General features: G+C 49.4%; 1 protein-coding gene across 1 annotated transcript; it reads left to right on the top strand.

The window, feature by feature from the left end:
* The first annotated feature begins 2025 nt into the window (after nt 1-2025).
* POLR3GL (RNA polymerase III subunit GL) lies at nt 2026-11757 on the top strand. Its single transcript, XM_007437269.4, has 9 exons — nt 2026-2164; nt 2591-2725; nt 3567-3696; nt 4496-4564; nt 6380-6436; nt 7111-7184; nt 8809-8922; nt 9802-9918; nt 10702-11757. Exons 2-8 carry the CDS (start codon nt 2600-2602, stop codon nt 9886-9888), a joined length of 657 nt encoding a protein of 218 aa, XP_007437331.2. The 5' UTR covers nt 2026-2164; nt 2591-2599; the 3' UTR covers nt 9889-9918; nt 10702-11757.
* Nucleotides 11758-19683: the final 7926 nt, after the last annotated feature.

The raw sequence follows: 19683 nt of genomic DNA, 5'->3' as shown, positions 1-19683 counted from the left end.
CCCTTGACTGCTGTGGCAGTCTAGAGGAATAAAAAACTGGAAGGAAGAAGAAAGTTATATGAAAATGGGGTAACAGTAGAGAAGACTTGCTTTCTTAATATGATATATAATATATAAGTACACCCACTTTTTCTCCCTGGGTGAATAAAAACAAAGGAAAGGCAAAACCAGCTCAAGGGCTGCATTCACACAACACTTAACCAGGTCACTGAATTAACCCATTTTGTCGACTGGAAACCCCTTACAGACTTTTTCACGTGAAACAGGAAAAAAAAATGAACTTACGATTGATGGTTTTGACAATCAGAAAGAAGAGATGATAGGAAAAAATAGAGCTATGTTGTAACCATAGAGCAGTGTTGTCCAAACTTGGCCACTTTAAGACAAGTGGACTTCAACTCCCAGAATTCCCCAGCCAGCATGGCTGGCTGGGGAATTCTGGGAGTTGAAGTCCACTCATCTTAAAGTGGCCAAGTTTGGACAACACTGCCATAGAGTAAGAGGTAAACTTATAATTGTACTTACAACCACTGTAAAGAAAACCAGAAGCTGCTTCTTTGTTTTTGCCCTTTTTGTTCTTTCTTTGAACTCCCTCTTTTACATTTACTTACTTACGTTAGTTTCTATTAGCTTTTATCTTCTTTCTAAAACGTTTAATAAAATTATATTAAAAGAATTACGGTAACTCACTTGTAGAGTCAGCACAATACATTGGAAAACAAAAAGTTTTACTAAGCCACACTAGCCACAATAAAGTAAACGCTAACCCAGCTCAAATGCAGTGGCAGGTACTTGCTTTGGTAAGCTGTGTGAACACATCCCCTGGCTGGCGTCCCCAAAGTCAGCCCTGGGTTCATACAACAGACTAGACCAGGTTTGGATAAATTGTGCTCCACTATGTCGTAGGAACCAGGCCAACCTGTGAAGCCATCATAAGGTGTCTCAGTTTGGACATCAGATGTTCTGTAAACACAGCCGGGGTGTTTGGTCAGCCATTTCCAGCAAGCCAAAGGTAAGGCCGCTACCCAGATTGACTCAATTCCTAGGATCTCCAGGTGGTGCCCCATCCCATTATTGTCCCAGTCCAGTCCCGCTGAGTTTTTCTGACCAGCCAAGGATGGCTAGAGGCTGCCACCTAGCTGAGCTTAAAGGAAAGGTGGGATGGCGTAAATTCACTAAGCAAATCAAACTAAGAGAAATGAAACATTTATTTTATGTTATTTTATTTAGCTTACTTCATACAGACACACCTGATTTTCTAGGCAGCAGTACAACACAGCTTTGCCCTCCCCTTCCCAATGGTCTTCCATGCAAGTCCAAACCAGGTCCAACCTTGTTTAGATTCCCAGGCGAGGCAGCACCAGCCACCCCCGGTCCCATTTCCTGATCTTGAAAAAGGCCATCGAGTTGGGCTGGCTTAGTACTAGAATGGAGACCACCAGGTGATCCCCATCTGTAGGGGGAAGAAAAATACCGGAAGAAGGCTTGCGTTTCCCTTTCGTCACGCTAAAGCGGCCGAGTTCTCTTCCCTTTCCATCCAGTAGGACTTACCTCCGAGGAAGCGCGGCCGTGGCACTTTTCCAGGGTAGAGTATTGGACTTCAACTCCCATGACCCTGGGGTCGCCTACTCAAAGGCTGTGGATTATGGGGACTGAGATCCCCAGCCGCAGTGAAACAGCGGAGCCCAAAGCTTGGCGGCTCCAGCGTAAAAACAGGCGCTAAAACAACAGCCCGCCTCCTTCTCGCCCTCTCTCCAGCAGCGCTGCAGACCACGCCCCCGCTCCCCCTCCTCTCTCTTACTGGCTGCCTGGGCAGGGGCCCCGCCCTTTCGAATGTCGAGTATCTGAGCTCCGCTCCCCCTCCTCTCTCTTACTGGCTGCCTGGGCAGAGGCTCCGCCCTTTCGAATGTCGAGTATCTGAGCTCCGCACTCCCTCCTCCCTCTTACTGGCTGCCTGGGAAGAGACTCCGCCCTTTCGAATGTCGAGTAGGTGAGCTCCGCTCCCCCTCCTCTCTCTTACTGGCTGCCTGGGCAGAGGCTCCGCCCTTTCGAATGTCGAGTATCCGGCCTCGGCGGCGCGGTTCCCTCGCGGAAGGAGGCGGCGGACGCGGACCGAAGGGAGACGAGGGAGGGGAGCACTCGGTCCTCCGCTGGGGAGGAGCGGGTAAGCTGGAGAAAGGGCGGTGGGCTGCCTGCGTTGCCTTTGCAGGAGGAGGGGGCGAGGAGGGCGTTTCAGTCCGCCTTGAGAACAGCAGGAACGACCACCGTAAGAAATAGGCTCCCTGCAAGTAGAAAGCTAGGTCTGCAGAAAGGACAGTTCAAATCAGGGTTTTTCAAACTTGCCCAATTGAAGATGGGTGGACTTCAACTCCCAGAATTCCCCAGCCAGACATGCTGGCTAGGGAATTTTGGGAGTTGAAGTCCACATGACTGAAGTCCACATAACTGAGTTGAAGTCCACGTAACTGAGTCGCCAAGGATGAAAAACACAGCTACGCAAACGGCATGTTGCCTAATTGCAGCCCCATTCTCTTCTTGGGGGGCTTCTTGTCTTCCTACTGTCAGTCATCTTTTTGTGTTTTTTCCCCAGAGGACCATCATGGCTGGCAGAGGCGGCAGAGGAAGAGGCCGGGGGGGCCCCATGACGTTCAACGTTGAGGCTGTGGGCATTGCAAAGGGGGAAGCGTTGCCCCCCCCTACTCTGCAGCCGTCACCCCTGTTCCCCGTGAGTTGTCCCATTTCCTTCTGCCTTCCTCAATCTTTTGGCAGGGGGGCGTCCAACAGCACCTACCCAGCCTTGGCCGAACAAGCTAAGCGAGGTCAGACTAGTTAACCCTTGGATGGGGCACCACCAGGAGATCCCAGAGCGGAAGCCAACTGGGAAGCTGAAAGAACATTGCGAAGAGGGCAACCCCATTCCGCGTTGCTGCAAAAAAAGCCCGCGTGGTTGTACCAGTGAGTTAAGATCGACTCGAAGGAGACTGGATCTTCCCAGCCAGAGGCCTTTTCTATTCCGGGCTTGAAATATTGAATGTATTAGTTAGTTTATCAAATAAAGCCTCCTTTTCCAACTTGGGGCTCTCACGAGATGATGGGAGTTTTTGCATCAGGGTTGGGTGCTTTATTTAGGAAACAAATCCATGTGCTAAATGTTTCCAATAGCAGGTGGAAAAGCCCCATACCGGAAAGCGAAAATCAGTGTGTTAATTATTTATTTTATGTATTTGTCAAGTGTCTATGTCAGCGTTTCTCCACCTTGGCAACTTTAAGATGCATGGACTTCAAGGTTGCAATCCAAGGTTGCAAAGCACGCCATTCTTCAGGCTGGACTCCCGCAACCCTCTTGCTTGATCAGCGGAAGGGGTCATGACTGCATTCTCACAACGCACGAAGCCTCGGTGGCGTGTTGGGGGGGATTCCCACGTTGTGGGAACCCCTGCTTGGGCCGTGGGCGGTTCAGGGTCTCAGCCCTACCCAGAAAATGGGTTAACCAAGTAGCCGAGTGAAGCATCTTGGGTGAAGGGAGCCTGACACGCTTTGTCTGACCATCTTGGTTATTTCTGCAGCCCTTGGAATACAAGCCGGTCCCACTGCAGGCTGGGGAGGAGGTTGAGTATATGCTGGCCCTGAAGCAAGAACTGAGGGGGGCCATGAAGAACCTGCCCTATTTCATCAAGCCAGCTGCCCCCAAGAAAGGTATAAAGTCGCCAAGAAAACCGGGAAGAAAGTCCCGTGGGCATCTTGCGCCAGGTGATCGGTTTTGCTTTTGGGATGCCAAGGATGCTGAAGCTGAGCCTTGCATAGGATTTCTCCCTCTCTCTCCCTTTCCTTTTCTGTACAGCTTGCTAAAAGAACCCTTTAAAAAAGTATTTCTCAACCCTGGCCTCTTGAAGATGGGTGGACTTCAACTCCCAGAATTCCCCAGCCAGCATGGCTGGCTGGGGAATTCTGGGAGTTGAAGTCCACCCATCTTCAAGTTGCGAAACACTGTGCTAGAGGCCCTTAATTCAAAGTATTGTCTTTTTATATAGAATTGTTATTAGTTATTTTAATATGGATATTTATATTTGTATTGTTGTTTTTACTGTTTTGGATTTTAATTGTGAGCCGCCCAGAGTCGCCCTCTGGGGTAGACGGGCGGCCCATAAATTCAGTACATAAATCAAATAAATAAGAAAGGGCTGGGTGCTCCCCTCCTCGGCTCTTCGCCACCTGCTCTTCCCCTCTGGAAGGAGGGTCCCTAAAAATGGTGCCCTTCCCATTGGGGGGGTTGGAGAGCAAGAGGGGCAAAGAGTTGGGGGCCTGGGCAGAGGAAACGCGATGGATGGTTTTGAAAGCGAGGAGGGAGAGTCGCGGGTTCCCAGGTGGCTTTTGAAACTTTTTGAAAAGGTAATTCCAGATTCGAAGCACTGCAGAGGAGGAGCAGCCCCCCCATTTCTCACCCTGTTTTTTTTTAAGAAGGCATGGCTGATGGCTTGCATTTCCCCCCCCCCAGATATCGAGCGCTATTCTGACAAGTACCAGACGACGGGCCCCATCGATAACGCCATTGAGTGGAACCCGGGTAAGGCTGGGGAAGATTAATGCATGGGGCACGCTGCATGTCCTGCTCATTCAAGGGGGCTTCTTTTGCCCCCGCCTGTCTCCAGAGATTTGGGTGCTGTTAGATCCACCTCTTAACAGGTGTTCAATGGGGACTAATCGTGAGCGTCACATTGAGGACTGTATTGCATTTTCCTTGGGGGGCTCAAGGAATTCACACGGGGTGGGATGTTTCCTCGTCTTACTCCCACAACAACAACAACCCAGAGAGGTAGGCTGGATTTACTGGCCCGGAGTCACTCGGTTTGCCCCGTGGTTGAATGCGAAGCTGGTCGTCCCTGGCCATGGCTAGTCGTTGTCATGACTGCTCTCGCAGTTCTGTGCATGAGTGCTTCTTTGTGGCGTTCCTTATCCGTGTTCATAATGAGTCTTGATAATGTTGCCCGTGTCGTGGGCAGGGCTGGAACAGGAAGGGTTTACGTACAGGTAGTCCTTGCTCAACAACCGTAACTGGGACTGGATTTTCCATCACTAAGCGATGCGGTTGTAAAATGCAATGTCATGTGACCACATCACTTAGTGACGGCAGTCCGTTGCCGTCGTTAAGTGAAGACCTTATGCGACTGCGACTTGCGACTTCCTGCCGGGTTCCCACAAGCAAAGTCAATGAGGAAGCCAGCAGGCAGTACTGTACTCCGTAGTACTCACAAGCAGGCTGAAGGGCGGGTGAGTACTACGGAGCGAGGTAGGGGGGTGCTGCCACAAGTGCACGTGGGGTGGGCAGAGAGCGGGTCCTGCGGCACAAATTTCCTGGAATCTCATACTCTGTAGTGGGGCTCCTTGGGATAAACAGCAGTGAGAGCGGCTTCCCCACTGACGTTGCTTGTGGGAACCCGGCAGAGGAAGTCACAAATGGCTGTCAGGTGACCGCGGGGCACTGCAACCGGTCATAAGTGCGAGCTGGTCGCCAAGTGCTGGGATCATGGTCACGTGACGACAGGAGTGGCGGGTCGGCCAGAACTCCGAGGACCGGTCGTAAGTATCCCTCGTTCAGTGCTGTCATAACTTGGAACGGTCGCTGAACAAGTGGTTGTTAATGGAGGACTGCCTGTATCTCAGCCGAGAGGGAGGTTTCCCGGTGGTGAAGTTCTGCTTTGTAATGCAGCCCCTTGAGCTGTTGCAATATTTTAGGCTGTTTCTGCTCCAGCGTGAAAAGAGACTTTTAAACACCCCCCCCGCCCCAGAAAGCCTGCTACCTTTAGGACTCATGACCTCGCAAAACTAGAGAGTTTGGCCACGGCTGCGTGTCTGGGATGAGTAAGAAGAACTTAGTGACTAGTGGGGGGAAGCTCCGTTTGGTGTTGCTGCAGCCCACTCCCGGGAGTCTTCGATAAAGACCCTGCAGGCTGTCCTGTCTTTCGCCACGTGGCACCGTCCTCACAGGGGGCTGCTGGGTTTCCGTCTCTCCGCCTCCCGCGCCATCGCCCTCTCCTTCTGCCACTCGACCTGGTGTCCCTTTTCCGCAGAGGCCTCCGTCCTCAGGACTGTCCAAAGTGTGGCCGTTTTTTCTGTGCGGGTTCTGGGAGTTGACGTCCACACGGCTTAAAGTGGCCAAGGTTGAGGAACCCTGCTGTGGATCAGGGTTCCTCAACCTTGGCCACTTTAAGATGGGTGGACTTCAACTCCCAGAATTCCCCAGCCAGCCATGCTGCTCTGGATAATGCAAGAGGGATATAGAATTTTTATTTATTTATTTATTTTTAGCTCCACCAGGAGAGCTCTTGGGCCCAGCTAGCTAAATTCTAATTGCCTGATTAAACCTTGCTGATCTCTGCAGATTGGCGACAGCTCCCTCCAGAATTAAAGATTCGGGTGCAGAAGACTCGGAAACAACGTAAGTCATTTGTGATCCGTTGATGAAATATCAATCCTCCCAAACCTGCCCCGCCGCTTCTTCCTGGAAAAAGCTTCCCCCTTCCCAAAAGTAACCTGGGATGACATGACCCAATGTTGTCGGTGTGATTTCAGGCTGTGTTGGGGCAGGTTGATGATGGAAAGAGGGCGGCCTCCCACTTCTGTGCTTAATTTTTTTGAATTAACAGCAGTCGTGGCTGACATTTGGGGACTGGGCCGCTGAATGTCAGGGCTGGGTTTTGGTGCCGGTGAACCACGGATTGTCCTCTTCTGGAGGAGATGGTGGAGAACAAAACTGCTTCGAATATTAGAGGCAGGACCTTCCCTCCGTGTTGCAGTTCGGAGCATTGGGAAAACCCGAATATGTCCTTTGGTCCAACCCAAAAGCTGGACAGAACACCAGCCCATCAAACTTGAGGCTTTCCAGGAGTGTCAGACTACAACTCCCATCAGCTCTGCCGCTCTGTCAGGACAGTGGGAGTTGTAGTCCAACACCTTGTGGGGTGCAAGCTGATTTCAATGTCAGGCCTGCAGCGTGCCTGAAATTGGAAAATGACGGCCGTGAGTTACGATTTGATTTGAGCCTGGCAAAAAATGGGCCCAAGAGGGCTGGTGCCCAGGATCACCCGCTTTTCTGGTTTCTTTCCGGCGCAGGGCGGATGGTGCCGGCTCCCAAGCGCAAAGCCAAGGCGCCTGCAGACAAGGAGGAGGCCATCAAGAAGTTGGAGGTACCCCAGGCTTCCTGGCAAGGCTTTCGAGCAACACGGCTGGGGTGGCGCAGGATGGGTGTCTCTTTTTCCTGGTTTCCAACTTCTTCTCTCACACACCTCCAGAGCAGTGTTTCTCAACCTTGGCCGCTTTAAGATGGGTGGACTTCAGCTCCCAGAATTCCCCAGCCAGCATGGCTGGCTGGGGAATTCTGGGAGTTGAAGTCCACCCATCTTAAAGCGGCCAAGGTTGAGAAACACTGCTCCAGAAGAAAGACCTCTCCATTCCCAGCATTTAGCCAGGACAGACAGAGGCGCAGCTGCTGCGTTTGCCCACATACGAATCTTGGTTAGTTTTAACTCGTTTTTTGTGGCTTAGCATATTGTGCGCACCCATCTCATTGGGTTCATGGGGGTTTCTTTGAGAACCCGGAAAATGGGCTAATTGAGTTGGCCGTGTTGTGGGAACTCCCCTTGGTGGCCCAGACTACGCCAAGCCCCACGTGTGATGGGTTCAGCTGTAGCTCCGCAGGACACGTGAACTTTTGTTTGTAGATCCTGAAAGGGACTCATAATGTTGATGCCACGGGTTCCTGATGACAGGATGCTGCTCCTACTAAATCATAAACCGTGGTTTAGAAATGACGGTGGCTGGGCTCACACCGTGCGAAACCAGAACCAACCGGACCACTAACGCAGAATGCATGATCCCCAACTCTTCCATTTAATTTGATCACCATTCCCTTCTTTCTTTCTTTCTTTCTTTCTTTCTTTCTTTCTTTCTTTCTTTCTTTCTTTCTTTCTTTCTTTCTTTCTTTCTTTCTTTCTTTCTTTCTTTCTTTCTTTCTTTCTTTCTCTCTCCCTCCCTCCCTCCCTCCCTCCCTCTTTCTTTCTTTCTTTCTTTCTTTCTTTCTTTCTTTCTTTCTTTCTTTCTTTCTTTCTTTCTTTCTTTCTTTCTTTCTTTCTTTCTTTCTTTCTTTCTTTCTTTCTCCCTTCCCTTCCCTTCCCTTCCCTTCCCTTCCCTTCCCTTCCCTTCCCTTCCCTTCCCTTCCCTTCCCATCCCTTCCCATCCCATCCCATCCCATCCCATCCCATCCCATCCCATCCCATCCATCAAATTTGTATGCCACCCATCTCCCCCAACAGGTGACTCTGGGCGGCTCACAGTTAAAACCAAAGTCCCAAGAACCATTAAAAAGTGATACCATATAAATAGCTGAAATTAATTAATCAGTTAAAATCAGGCTATAAAAACAGCCCTATACATAAATACTAAAAATAGTGTTCAAGATGACGGGGGGATTCCTTCAGTGCTAACTTCCTGTGCGTCCGGAGGCTGCGAAAGGTAGAAGGGCAAAGCTGGTAATAGCAGTTGGCAACGTGAACCTCTCCTCCACCCTAACTTGGTCAAGAGCTCAGCAAGAAAAGTAGGAGCTGCCGGATTTTTCTGGCTGGCTGAATTTTGTGGCTTGCCGGGGCTGTTCCAAAATCCTGCCCCGGGATAGAGTAGGGAGGATTGTAGGTCCGGATCAGCCCTCGGGCAACGCTCCTCTGGCCCTTCAGGATCCATTTTGGGAGGCATACGGTGGCAATGATGATAATGAGGAAGAGGCTTAGTCTTAATCATTGTTTAATTGTTTCCTAGACTCTGGAAAAGAAGGAGGAAGAGGTGACATCTGAAGAGGAAGAGGAGAAAGAAGAGGGTGAAGAAGGCAAGGAGGAGGAGGAGGAAGAGTATGATGAGGAAGAGTTTGAAGAGGTAAGAGAAGCCAGACATTATCTACATTCGTTGGCAACTGGGGACCTCTTGATGGACTTTTTGTGTCAAAATGGAAAAAAAAGGAACGTGATTTATGGCTTTGATGATTAGACAGGATAGATTATCGAAAGAAGGGAGTCAGGATGTAACTTTAGAGGGAGAGGTGAAAATATAATTGTATTTGTAGCTGCAGTGCAGAATATTGGAAGCACCGCTTTGTATCGTTTTTCTTTCTTTTCTGTTTTTCTTGAACTTCTTTCCTTGCCCTTTTGGCTTTCTCTCTGCTTTCTTTCTTTTTCTCTTTCCTTTCCTTTATATTAGTGTGTATTCGCTTTTATCTCCTTTTTAAACGTTTCAATACAAATCATACATTAAATAAAAAAGAGGTACGAAAAGCCATAGCAGAGCCAGAAGCCCCAAAAATGCCGCTTCTACGTTTCCGTTTATTCATTGATTCAATTTGTGTGCCACCCATCTCCCCCAGAGGGCTCACGATTAAAATCCAAAACAGGGAAAGCAATCAAAATACAACGATCCATATTAAAATTTACTAGTAACAATTCTATATAAAAAGACTACGGACAATTCAAGATGACGGGGGGAGCAGTGTCGATCATCCCGCCAGCCAATTCCAACCACGCGAGCCCCCCCCCCTGTCAAGCGTTAGTTAGGGGAGCCGTTGGCCGTTTGGGGTCGGATTCTGCGCCACGTCCCCAGCGCAGGCGGCCGTGCGACCCGGCAGCGCATCCAAGCCCCTGCACAAAGCGGGGGCCTCTGGAGAAGGTAACTCTCTGAGCAGCGAGGAAGGTTTTGGGGGGCTCTGAAGGCGTAAGACGAGGAGCAGCCCGGTGGCAGGCGTTTTCCTTTGTCCTGCTGCAGGAGACGGATTACATCATGTCCTATTTCGACAACGGGGAAGATTTTGGGGGCGACAGCGACGACAACATGGACGAAGCGATCTACTGAAGCCGCGCGTTTCGACGCCCGCCTCGCCTGGTGAGCGTCCCCGATGTCCCATCGCGGGGGTCTCGAGCTCTTGCAAGCTGTCGAAGAGGCGCCCCTCTGGCCTCTAGAGGGCGCCCCTGCCCCACTTTTGCGACTGCTACATGATGCTCGCATGCGCCTCCCGGACCTTATAGCCAACAGGCCTGCAATTCTCCAAAAACACCCTTGCAAACGCTCTTCAGAGCTGGGGGTTATCGTTCTCCAAGCCCAGGGGCTCCGGCGGTGTGGGACCGCATCACCCATCGTCCTTGGCCGGCCTCTCCCCCTGGCTCTCATCCAGCAGGGTTTAGCGGCTGCGGTCCCATGCAGAAGGTCGGGGAGCTTTCCGAATGAGAGGAAACGCCTTGAGCGGAGAGCGAACCCTCTGATCTGCTCGGTGGGGCCGTTTGGCACGTGGGGCTACCCTATCTGCTGGAGAGGGTGGTTCTGCAAAAAGGGGGAGGCAGATGCAGGTCCAGGTATGCTCCTCATGGGGGGAAGGCGGGGAGGAGGGAAGGTGCCATCCATGGAAATCAGCAGGAATGTTCTACAACAGTGGTCCTCAATCTCGGCAGCTTTAAGATGTGTGGACTGCAACTCCCAGAATTCCCCAGCCAGCGTTGCTGGCTGGGGAATTCTGGGAGTTGCAGTCCACACATCTTAAAGCTGCCGAGATTGAGAAACATTGTTCTGCAACCTCCAATTTGTTGATGCTGCCACTCGAGATTGATCTTAACCGCGTGTCCAAGAACGATGGCAAGAACGAAGATAGAGCTCTTATTTCTTTCCCTCTAGAGAACCGTCTACATCGGATTTTCCGTTTAAAACGAGTTGGTGAGACGGTGGCAAGGGGAAAACCACAATCGTGCACCCAGTGGCGATGAAGGACGCACCTGCTCTTTTCCACCTGCGAGCGCACCGAACCCCGTGGGTCTCTTGGCCGTCTGCAGGTCGAGGTGGCACCGTTTGGGGAAGGCTTTAGTCGTGAACAACCCGGCCTCTTGCGATGTGTTGGATTGCAACAGTCAGCACCGCCATGTTTGCTAGGGGCCTGTCCAGAATGGAAGAATTTGAACAGGGATAATGGGAGTGGCTAATCAGAGCTGCACCTGTTGCATACCTGCCTGGAAGGTTGACATCATCTCAGAGAAAAACGAGATGATAACGCTGAGCTGTTTTCTTCCCATCTCGGAGGATTCCTGCACGGAACATTGTAAGACAGATGTTTACGTCTTTCGACATTCATCTTAGTTCTCTTTTTCACTGTCTGCATCTGCTTCTGACAGCGGGTTGACGTATGCAGATGTTAAAGCAGCAACACTCTTCTCCCTCCATGACTTGGAAATACACAAAGTGAATTTTTCCTGCTGTTTCCATGTCTGCATGTAAAACGTTTGGTAATTGGACATTTTTAAATGGCGCGTTGGGGTAGCAAATGCATTACGAGCCACCCGTTTTTGGTAGCAAACTGCGAGGAACTTCCCTTTAGTCCAGCCCAGAGTTTTCCAAACTTGACCGCTTTCAGAGGTGTGGGCTTCAACTCCCAGAATTCCCCATGCTGGCTGGGGAATTCTGGGAAATGAAGTCCACACCTCTGAAAGTGGCCAAGTTTGGAAAACACTCGTTTAGCCCCCAGTCCATGGAAAGAGGAGCGTGATTTTGCGATAGTTTGGAGTGATTCTTCGGGTCTTAATTGCAGTTGGGAAAATTACGTATCGGGGCTGTGAACAAAAGATACTTTTCCTGATGTTGAAGATTGCCAGCTGCCAGAGGGAGGCCTTTTTTAAAGCTCTTTTAAATGTGTACATAAAATGTTGGGTTGCAATTAAAACCTCTGTTTAATTTTTCTCTGTCCTTAGCTGGTTTCTCCGGCTTCGCATTTCAGCAGAAATGAGCATTTTGGCTTAAGCCAGCCCTTGTAAATTAGGGTGAGGCGGGGTGGTGCCACAGGCCTCGATGCCCATGTCAATATCCTTTGAATTAAAAGGAAGTCAGAAGTTGGACGTTGCTGCAAAGGTGCGTCTGGACCAGTGTTTCTCAATCTTGGCCGCTTTAAGAGGGGTGGACTTCAACTCCCAGAATTCCCCAGCCAGCCTCCCAGAAGTCCACCCCTCTTAAAGCGGCCAAGGTTGAGAAACACTGCTCTGGGTGCCACGTTTTATTAGAACATAAAGCGATGGGAGGAGTTTACCATCTCATGTAGCTTAAAATTGCCCACCTGGCCAGGAGAAGATTCATAGTGGGGAAGAGGGTGCTGGGGCCTGTATGGGCAGGACCCTGGCCGGTTTCTTTTTCGGTCCTGGGACGTTTGGGGACCAGCCATGCTGCTTCTGGGACAGGCTTTCCGTGTTCCAGAAGGTCTCCCTGGGACTTTGCATCCTGAAGAGGAAATGGCTGCGGAGCGCTGATGAGCAAATGTTTCTGGCCAGGTGCGAGATTTGGCTGGGACCAAGGCTTGGAAAGTTTTGGGCGTATTAGCAGAGTCTCTTCCTGTAGCTAGGTCTCTGCCCATGAATTAATCTCTTTTTGATTTAAGGAAGCTGAACGTGGGGAGCAGGATCTTGTGGCATCTGGTTCCTGGAGCCTCGCTGAAACAAAGCAAGCCCTCTTGCACAGAGCAAAAAACCGGGAATTTGAGACAAGGTGAAAGCTTGCATACAAACACACGCATACAATTTTCGGAGAATCTTTGCTATTATTTTTGAGACACCCCCTGTCAGCAAGTTTGGAGTCTTATGATTGTGGAAGCAGAGTTAAAAAAAGGAATGATCCCCCCCCCCCCAATGATTGTGTCCAGACAGGGCGCTTCACCTGGTTATAAACGAACCCATGTTCTGGGTTGTCATAATACATCGAAGCATCAATTAACCAATTACTCTGCTGAGCCCCCAAAAACTAACCCGTTCGAAATGACCAAGGTTACCTTGTGCAAACGGCACATGGATGGGTTAGCACAGCTTATTCAGCACTTGAGGACTTTTCATTTCCACCATTTGTGTCAAGCAGGAAGGGAATAATGCCAAGAGCCGCAGTTCTGAAAATGTGATAAAAAAGAGGAATTAGACAAAAGGGCCGAGCTGACATAATTTATGCTGATTGAGAGTTGCTGTTTCTTCTTCCCTCCATAACCACATTTGTATTGTCTAGAAAAAAATGCACATTTAATCCACATCAATTTATTTTGTTTGCAACTGAGATCTACATAAATTAGGCATTTCCCCCTCCTTACAAAACCCACATTTTCTAAGGAAAGAAATGCAGCGTATTAAATAACGTGGCCTATATCTTCTCTGGAAGGGAGGTGAAAGGAAATGACACATTTTGATCTGGAGGTCCTGACCTTTTTCTTGAGTTTTTCTAACCCATCTTGCTTGGTCTCTGGATTGGCCCCTCTTTTCACTCCTACGGCTTCCTAAACATCCTTAAGGCCTGGCTGAATTTGATCACTGTTCCAATTTATAAAACGGGCAATAAGCAGGACCCTGCCAATTATTGTCCAATTAGCTTGTTACCAGGAATAAGCAAATTGTGTGCCAGATTTCTGGACACTAAGCTTTCAGGTTGGATTTGCACGGAACATATTTTGGCTCGAGAGCAGGCAGGGTTTAGGCCTGGCTACTCCAAAACAGCCCAAAATGTGTAATTTTACATCATTTAGCTGGAAAATACTCCAGCCCTCCCACAGGGCAAAGGCTGCCCTCGATTTTGCCCCTTGCAAACACTTTGGAGGAAGTTAGGAATTTCTTGACCTCGACTTTTCAGAAACAAAAATTCTGGTATTCTCAAGAAAACATTTTAGAACTCTTCCCCCTGTAGCAGAAATGAGCAGGTTAAAACCTTCAAATATCTGGGTATCCATTTTCAATCTTCCACCTGCGCAAGCTTAATGCAAAAGTCTTTTGGAGCGCCCCTTGCATGGTTAAGCATGCAAGCTCTTGTGCGTGTGATCACATCTGCAGCAATTAAACTTCAGAAGGCCAAAGTCTTGGGCCAGTTATATGATTTATATAAAGAATTATTCTGCATGGAGGCTAATCAAACAAAATTCTTCACCTCCTTAATAAGAGTGCCACACTTGACTCCTAATGTCCTGATACGGTTAGAATTAGGCTGTGTCTCCATCCATCCATCCATCCATCCATCCATCCATCCATCCATCCATCCATCCATCCAAATTTGTAATAGACGCCCTTGGTAAGTTGAGGCTCATGGATCAAGACATTCAACCAGATGTACCCAGGTGTTTCACATCTTAGCTTCTGCACTTTTGTTCCTCTGCCGTGTACAATCCCCAAATATTTCTACAATATCTTGCACGTCCCACACAGGAGACTCTTCACACAGGTGTGATATGGCAAGTAACTCATCAGGATGACAAGATGATGTAATCTCCCTTAAGAATGTCATACCTGGTTATGTTCAGACTCGGAAATCGAATCTGTCCCACGTGTGCTACGTCACAGTCCGCTGTGTGCTCAGCGGGGTATGGAGCCAACAGCAGCCATCTCTCGATCCTTGACTTGCGTGCAGGATGGGAGGTTGTGGCCAAGCTCCTTAGTGATCCCTCCGTCCATTCTGGGAGTTGAAGTCCACACATCTCGAAGTTGCTGAGGTTGAGAAACGCTGCACGAGCCATGTGGGTGAATGCACTCCCCTGCTCTTTGTGGGCAGTGGAGCCTCACTGAAGTGCAGTTCTAGAGACTGGCTTCTCACTGACCAGCTGATCCACCTTGTCTGGGTTTAATTCTGAGGCAGGTTCTGGAGTTGCAGAGGGACCAACCAGTAGAAACGTCTGACCTGCATGCAGGGATGAATCCACGGAAATTGTCTGAGGAATGCTTTAGTTTGTCTGGGGGTGGGTTAAACTACTGGGGTCTTTGCGGAGTTCCTTCTTTCCTGCCACCTAAAGAACCTCCTGCACATAGAAACATCGTATGTGCTGAAGAAAGCAAAGCCATCCATTCTCTGATTTGATGTATTCCAACAAGACGTTCACGACACCTTGAGTCTTCTGGTTGGGTAGATTGTTCTCCTCTCATTATCACTACCTTCTATCATCAGCATCCCAAGCTCTAACTTTATTTATGGCTGTCAGAAATCAGAGACCAGTCTAAGCGATGGCCAGTGCTTTTCCTGGGCTCTGTGTCCTCCCCACCCCCAAATCTCCTTTCCAGCTATTGCTGGTTGTGTTTTTCTGTGGAAATTGGACGGGAACCCCCTTGTGTCCAGAGCCATTGATGTTATCATCTCAAGCCTTCTGGTATTCATCCAATGCAGGGTTTCTCAATCTTAGTTGAAGTCCACACATCTAAAGTTGCCAAGGTTGAGAAACACTGATCCAGTGTGGAGGAGGAGGAGGAGGACCTGTAGGCCAGGAGTGATGGAGTGGGGAGCCACCATGTACCACAGGGTGGGATTTTTCTCTGGATGCTACTGAAAGCCAAGTCTTTCCAAGAATATCTGAAGGGCAAGGATGCTTGTGGTTGGGTGGCTTACACTCAGCTTCCACCAGTGGTGGCAATAAGAGTTCCTCGGAACACAAATCTCTGCTCTGACTCCCAATTTTGTGATGGAATGGAATTATGAAGGCCAAGCTCAGGGAGATAAACATTTTCTTAGCTCACCAGAAAGGTGTGGGAGGAACAAGAGGATGAGACTGGCACCTCCCTGAGGGATTCACACTGCTGTGGCTGGAGGACTTTGATTGATGTCAGGCCTAGCCCAAGGAACTCCAAGAGACAATGCCAATTCAGTCCAGCTATGTTTATTAGCTACAACCTCTAGCAAGAATCTTCCCAGACTAAAACCCCAGTTCCCAAAGTCCTCCAGCCACAACAGTGTGAATTCCTCAGGGAGGTGCCAGTCTCATCCTCTTGTTCCTCCCACGCGGTTCTGGCGAGCTAAGAAAATGTTTATCTCCCTGAGCCTGGCCTTCATAATTCCATTCCATCACAAATTTTTATCCATTAAAGGTATGTCGATGTGTAACATTACCTCCCGTGCAGGCGTACCAAACCCTTAACTCTGGTTAAGAAAACGCAGTGGTGTTCACATACATGTTCACCTTTATTGCCAGTGAACCCAACAGGTATCTGCCTCCCCTATGACATGCTTAACTAAATGCGAAGTACCTAAGCACCAGAGGGCCTTTACTCTGGCATGATGCCGTGCCCTCCCCTCAGCTGTCCTTGAAGATCCCTTATCAAGCGAGAAGGCTCCGGTGACTCTGGACCCACAGAAACACCACAGCAGGGGCCTGTATCACACACGTGCCCGTGGCTATAAGATTATGTAATACTTGTACGTGGCTATAAGCATGGCACATTCGTACTAGCCTCATCTCACCACTATTGCATGAACACCCAGGGCGCCCAGGACAATTCCACCCCTCCCTGCTGCTCTCAGATACCAACCCTGCCACGACATATAATGTTGCCAGGTTCTGTGCAGCAGTGATTAAAATTTGTCGGGTGCCATAAATTAATCTTAATGAGCATCTAGTTTGTCTTCCTAGAGTTCTCTGATAGATACAGTCTGCCACATACTCACCCTTATGCCCCTCTACGCTCATCTCATGCTCCTACCCCTCCTTGTAGATTCCTTTTAGATATACACTTTCTGTGTTACGTCTTTTAGCTTTTTTTAATTATTATTATTTAGACTCTGATGCGTTTTCTATGCTTTTTGATTGAGTGCACCCCACCCTCCTTATGCTGGGCTTTGATTTCATTTGATCTGGTGTTTGCATAACGTGCTGGGTTCACGGAACTTGCTAAGGCAAGGGCTGGGTTCCCGCATGATCCTGAATCCCGGATGACCCAACCCCGTTGAGCCTAGTTTAATGGCTGTGTGAACCCAGTACTGGGCTTTGGGCATCTGAACCCCCGTCTGGTTTTTCCCCTGCCTGCAGGAACAGAGGCTCCAAAGAGGCCGGACTCTCAGACACTTTGGCTGAGTTCACACCATAGTCACACTTTGCTTGCTAGACCACAATTGGCTGGGCTGGCAGAGCACCCGAAGCTGGAAACCACCCCTGGGTATAAGATTGCGTAGTACTTAGACGTGGCTATAAGTATTGCGCACTCGTACTAGCCTCATCTCACCACGGTTGCATAAATACCAGGGCGCACAGTAGGCTGCAGGCCCAATGACTGAAAATTGGCGACATTATCTCCTACTATTTTTAAAACGGGCAACGCTTAAAACCTTTTGTATGAGACCTAAAAGGGTCTTAGCATTCTTTATAAAGCACCAATGGGGAGTCCTGGCAAATAGAAGGGGTAGAAATGGAAGCAGTAACAGACTTCATTTATTTGGGCTCCAAGATCACTGCAGACGGAGACTGCAGCCATGAGATTAAAAGACGTTTTCTCCTTGGGAGGAAAGCTATGGCAAACCTAGATAGCATATTAAAAAGCAGAGACGTCACCTTGCCGACAAAGATCCGCATAGTCAAAGCTATGGTTTTCCCAGTAGTAATATATGGCTGTGAGAGCTGGACCATAAAGAAGGCTGAGCGCCGAAGAATTGATGCCTTTGAACTGTGGTGCTGGAGAAGACTCTTAAGAGTCCCCTGGACTGCTAGGAGGTCAAACCAGTCAATCTTAAAGGAAATCAACCCTGATTGCTCATTGGAAAGACTGATAATGAAGCTCAAGCTCAGATACTTTGGTCACCTAATGCGAAGAGAGGAGTCTTTGGAAAAGACCCTGATGCTGGGAAGGATTGAAGGCAAAAGGAGAAGGGGACGGCAGAGGATGAGATGGTTAGAGAGCATCCCTGAAGCAATGAGCATGAAACTGAGCAAGCTCAGGGAGGCAATGAAGGACAAGAAGGCCTGGCGCAATGTGGTTCATGGGGTCACGAAAAGTTGGACACAACTTAATGACTGAACAACAGCAACGGGGAAAACTGCCCCCCCCCGAGGTAGCCTCTGTACAAAATATGAATTCCACTCATTTTCATCATCCAATTTTGTCCTTCAGTCCGTCCTTCCATAAACCATTACCTACAAGCCAGCATGTTGCCAAGGTTGAAAAACACTGTTTTAAACGTTCTTTTACCTCGCTACAAGGAAAGGGAACAAGAGAAAATCCTATGCAAGGCTCAGCTTCCACAACTGAAGTCCATGGATCTTTAATTATGGTGACTGGGGAATTCTGGGAGTTGGTCCACCCATCTTAAATTGGCCCAGGTTGAAAAACCCTGCTCTAATGACTAGCTGAAAGTCAAGCAGCCGATTCAGCGGAGCAAGCGGCCGGACGTCTCCGTAGGCTGGTTGCCGTAAATCTTGCTCTGCTTGTTGTGCAACTGGATCGAATGATTGCCTGGGGTTGGCTGGTGCGCCTCACCTCTGCTTCGCAGGGAAAGCAGTAGAAGACCTGTGGAGTGGGCCACGCCTGCCTGGACCCTGCCCACGCTGACTCTTGCCCCGGGCTCTGAGGGCTACGTGCAGGAGGTCTGCTTTCTGCCAGCCTCGTGACTCTCCTCCGATAAAGCAGGCTGCAGGGACTCGGCCCCATCCCGGCTCCCTCGGACTGGCCTGGCCCAGATCCAGGCGGCCTTGCAACCGGGTCTGCTTCAGCACAGCTGCTGAATTGTCTCTGCCGGATCCTTTTCTCGCTGGTGTTCTTTGGTTTAAGCCCAGCCTAATTTTCCACGGCAGCCGAGGAGAACTTTGGCAAAGCGTCATCCGCCCGTCTAGGCTTAAACTCATGGAGATCTTTCCCAGGCACATTTGACTTCAGAATATATTTTTTAGGAAAAGGCTTTTGACAAAGGCTTTTCCTTTTAGGAAAAGGGTGTTTTCCACTTTGCACCCACCTGGCCTTCTGAAAGTCAGATTGGGGGCTGGGTGGGGACTCACCCCAAAACGAGTGCAGAAAAAGACCAGGGCTAAAATCACTAAAATCCTGCCCTTCAACGTTGGGTGTTTTAGGGCCACGGCTCTGATTACTTGAAAGAAAAACAACCTGACCTTGGGAGCAATTTTCATTGACTTCAGTGGGAATTCCTTCTGAGTCAGCATCAGCAGACTCTTTTTATCTTAAGGGTTTAATGATCAGCTGTGTTTAAAAATCAAGGCATTGATTTTTATACTTAGGAGCATAGCGCTGTAAACCCCTTGTTGACCTTTCGGAAATCTATCACTGTGACAATCCTGCTGCTTTCTCCCCCCGCCCCCCGTGCGTTTTACCTTTTCTATTTCTCAGCTTAATCTTTCCTGGTAATTCAACCCATCCTGCCCCCATTTCCCCCCAACCCCCTGTTTCCAGAAAGTGGGGTTCCCCCGGAGGGTAGAATTGGTGGGGCTGGAGACCTTCTCCCTTGGAGATGCGGCTGTGTTCAAGGGAGGGGCCTTGGGGGCCACAGAACCGTCATGTAGTCTTTGAATTCGACAGAGCAAGACTTTTTCACTCAAGGCAGGAAAAATGACATCAGCTAACCTTTCTTTTCCAAGAGGTGTTTTGAGTTCCCATTTCTTGGGCCACTGACTTCCATGGAGAGAAGGCTGGCTGTGGCAGGAGATGCCCAGCTGAAGGAAAGGATGGTGATGTGGTAGGCTAGGAGAAGGTTCTGCTCCACAGATGTCAAAAAGCTTTGGAGGCGGGGTTCTTCCACTGACTTTAGAAGACCTTGATAGAGCTCAAAAGGTTGCCCGCCCCCTGCCCAGAGATGTCCATGGAGTTACTGGGCGCTGAACTTGACTCAAGGGATCTTTTCAGCCAAGAAGCTGAGGGTTCTCCAAGACCTGATTTGTGCTTGCTCTTGATCAGT

The sequence above is a fragment of the Python bivittatus genome, unplaced genomic scaffold, assembly GCF_059951505.1.
Source record: "Python bivittatus isolate LINGU-HERP-01145 unplaced genomic scaffold, Pbiv_v1 ctg000660_np1212, whole genome shotgun sequence".
NCBI classification, from domain to species: domain Eukaryota; kingdom Metazoa; phylum Chordata; class Lepidosauria; order Squamata; family Pythonidae; genus Python; species Python bivittatus.
The sequence above is the reverse complement of the archived record's forward strand: the minus strand, read 5'-3'. Positions and strand labels throughout refer to the sequence as shown.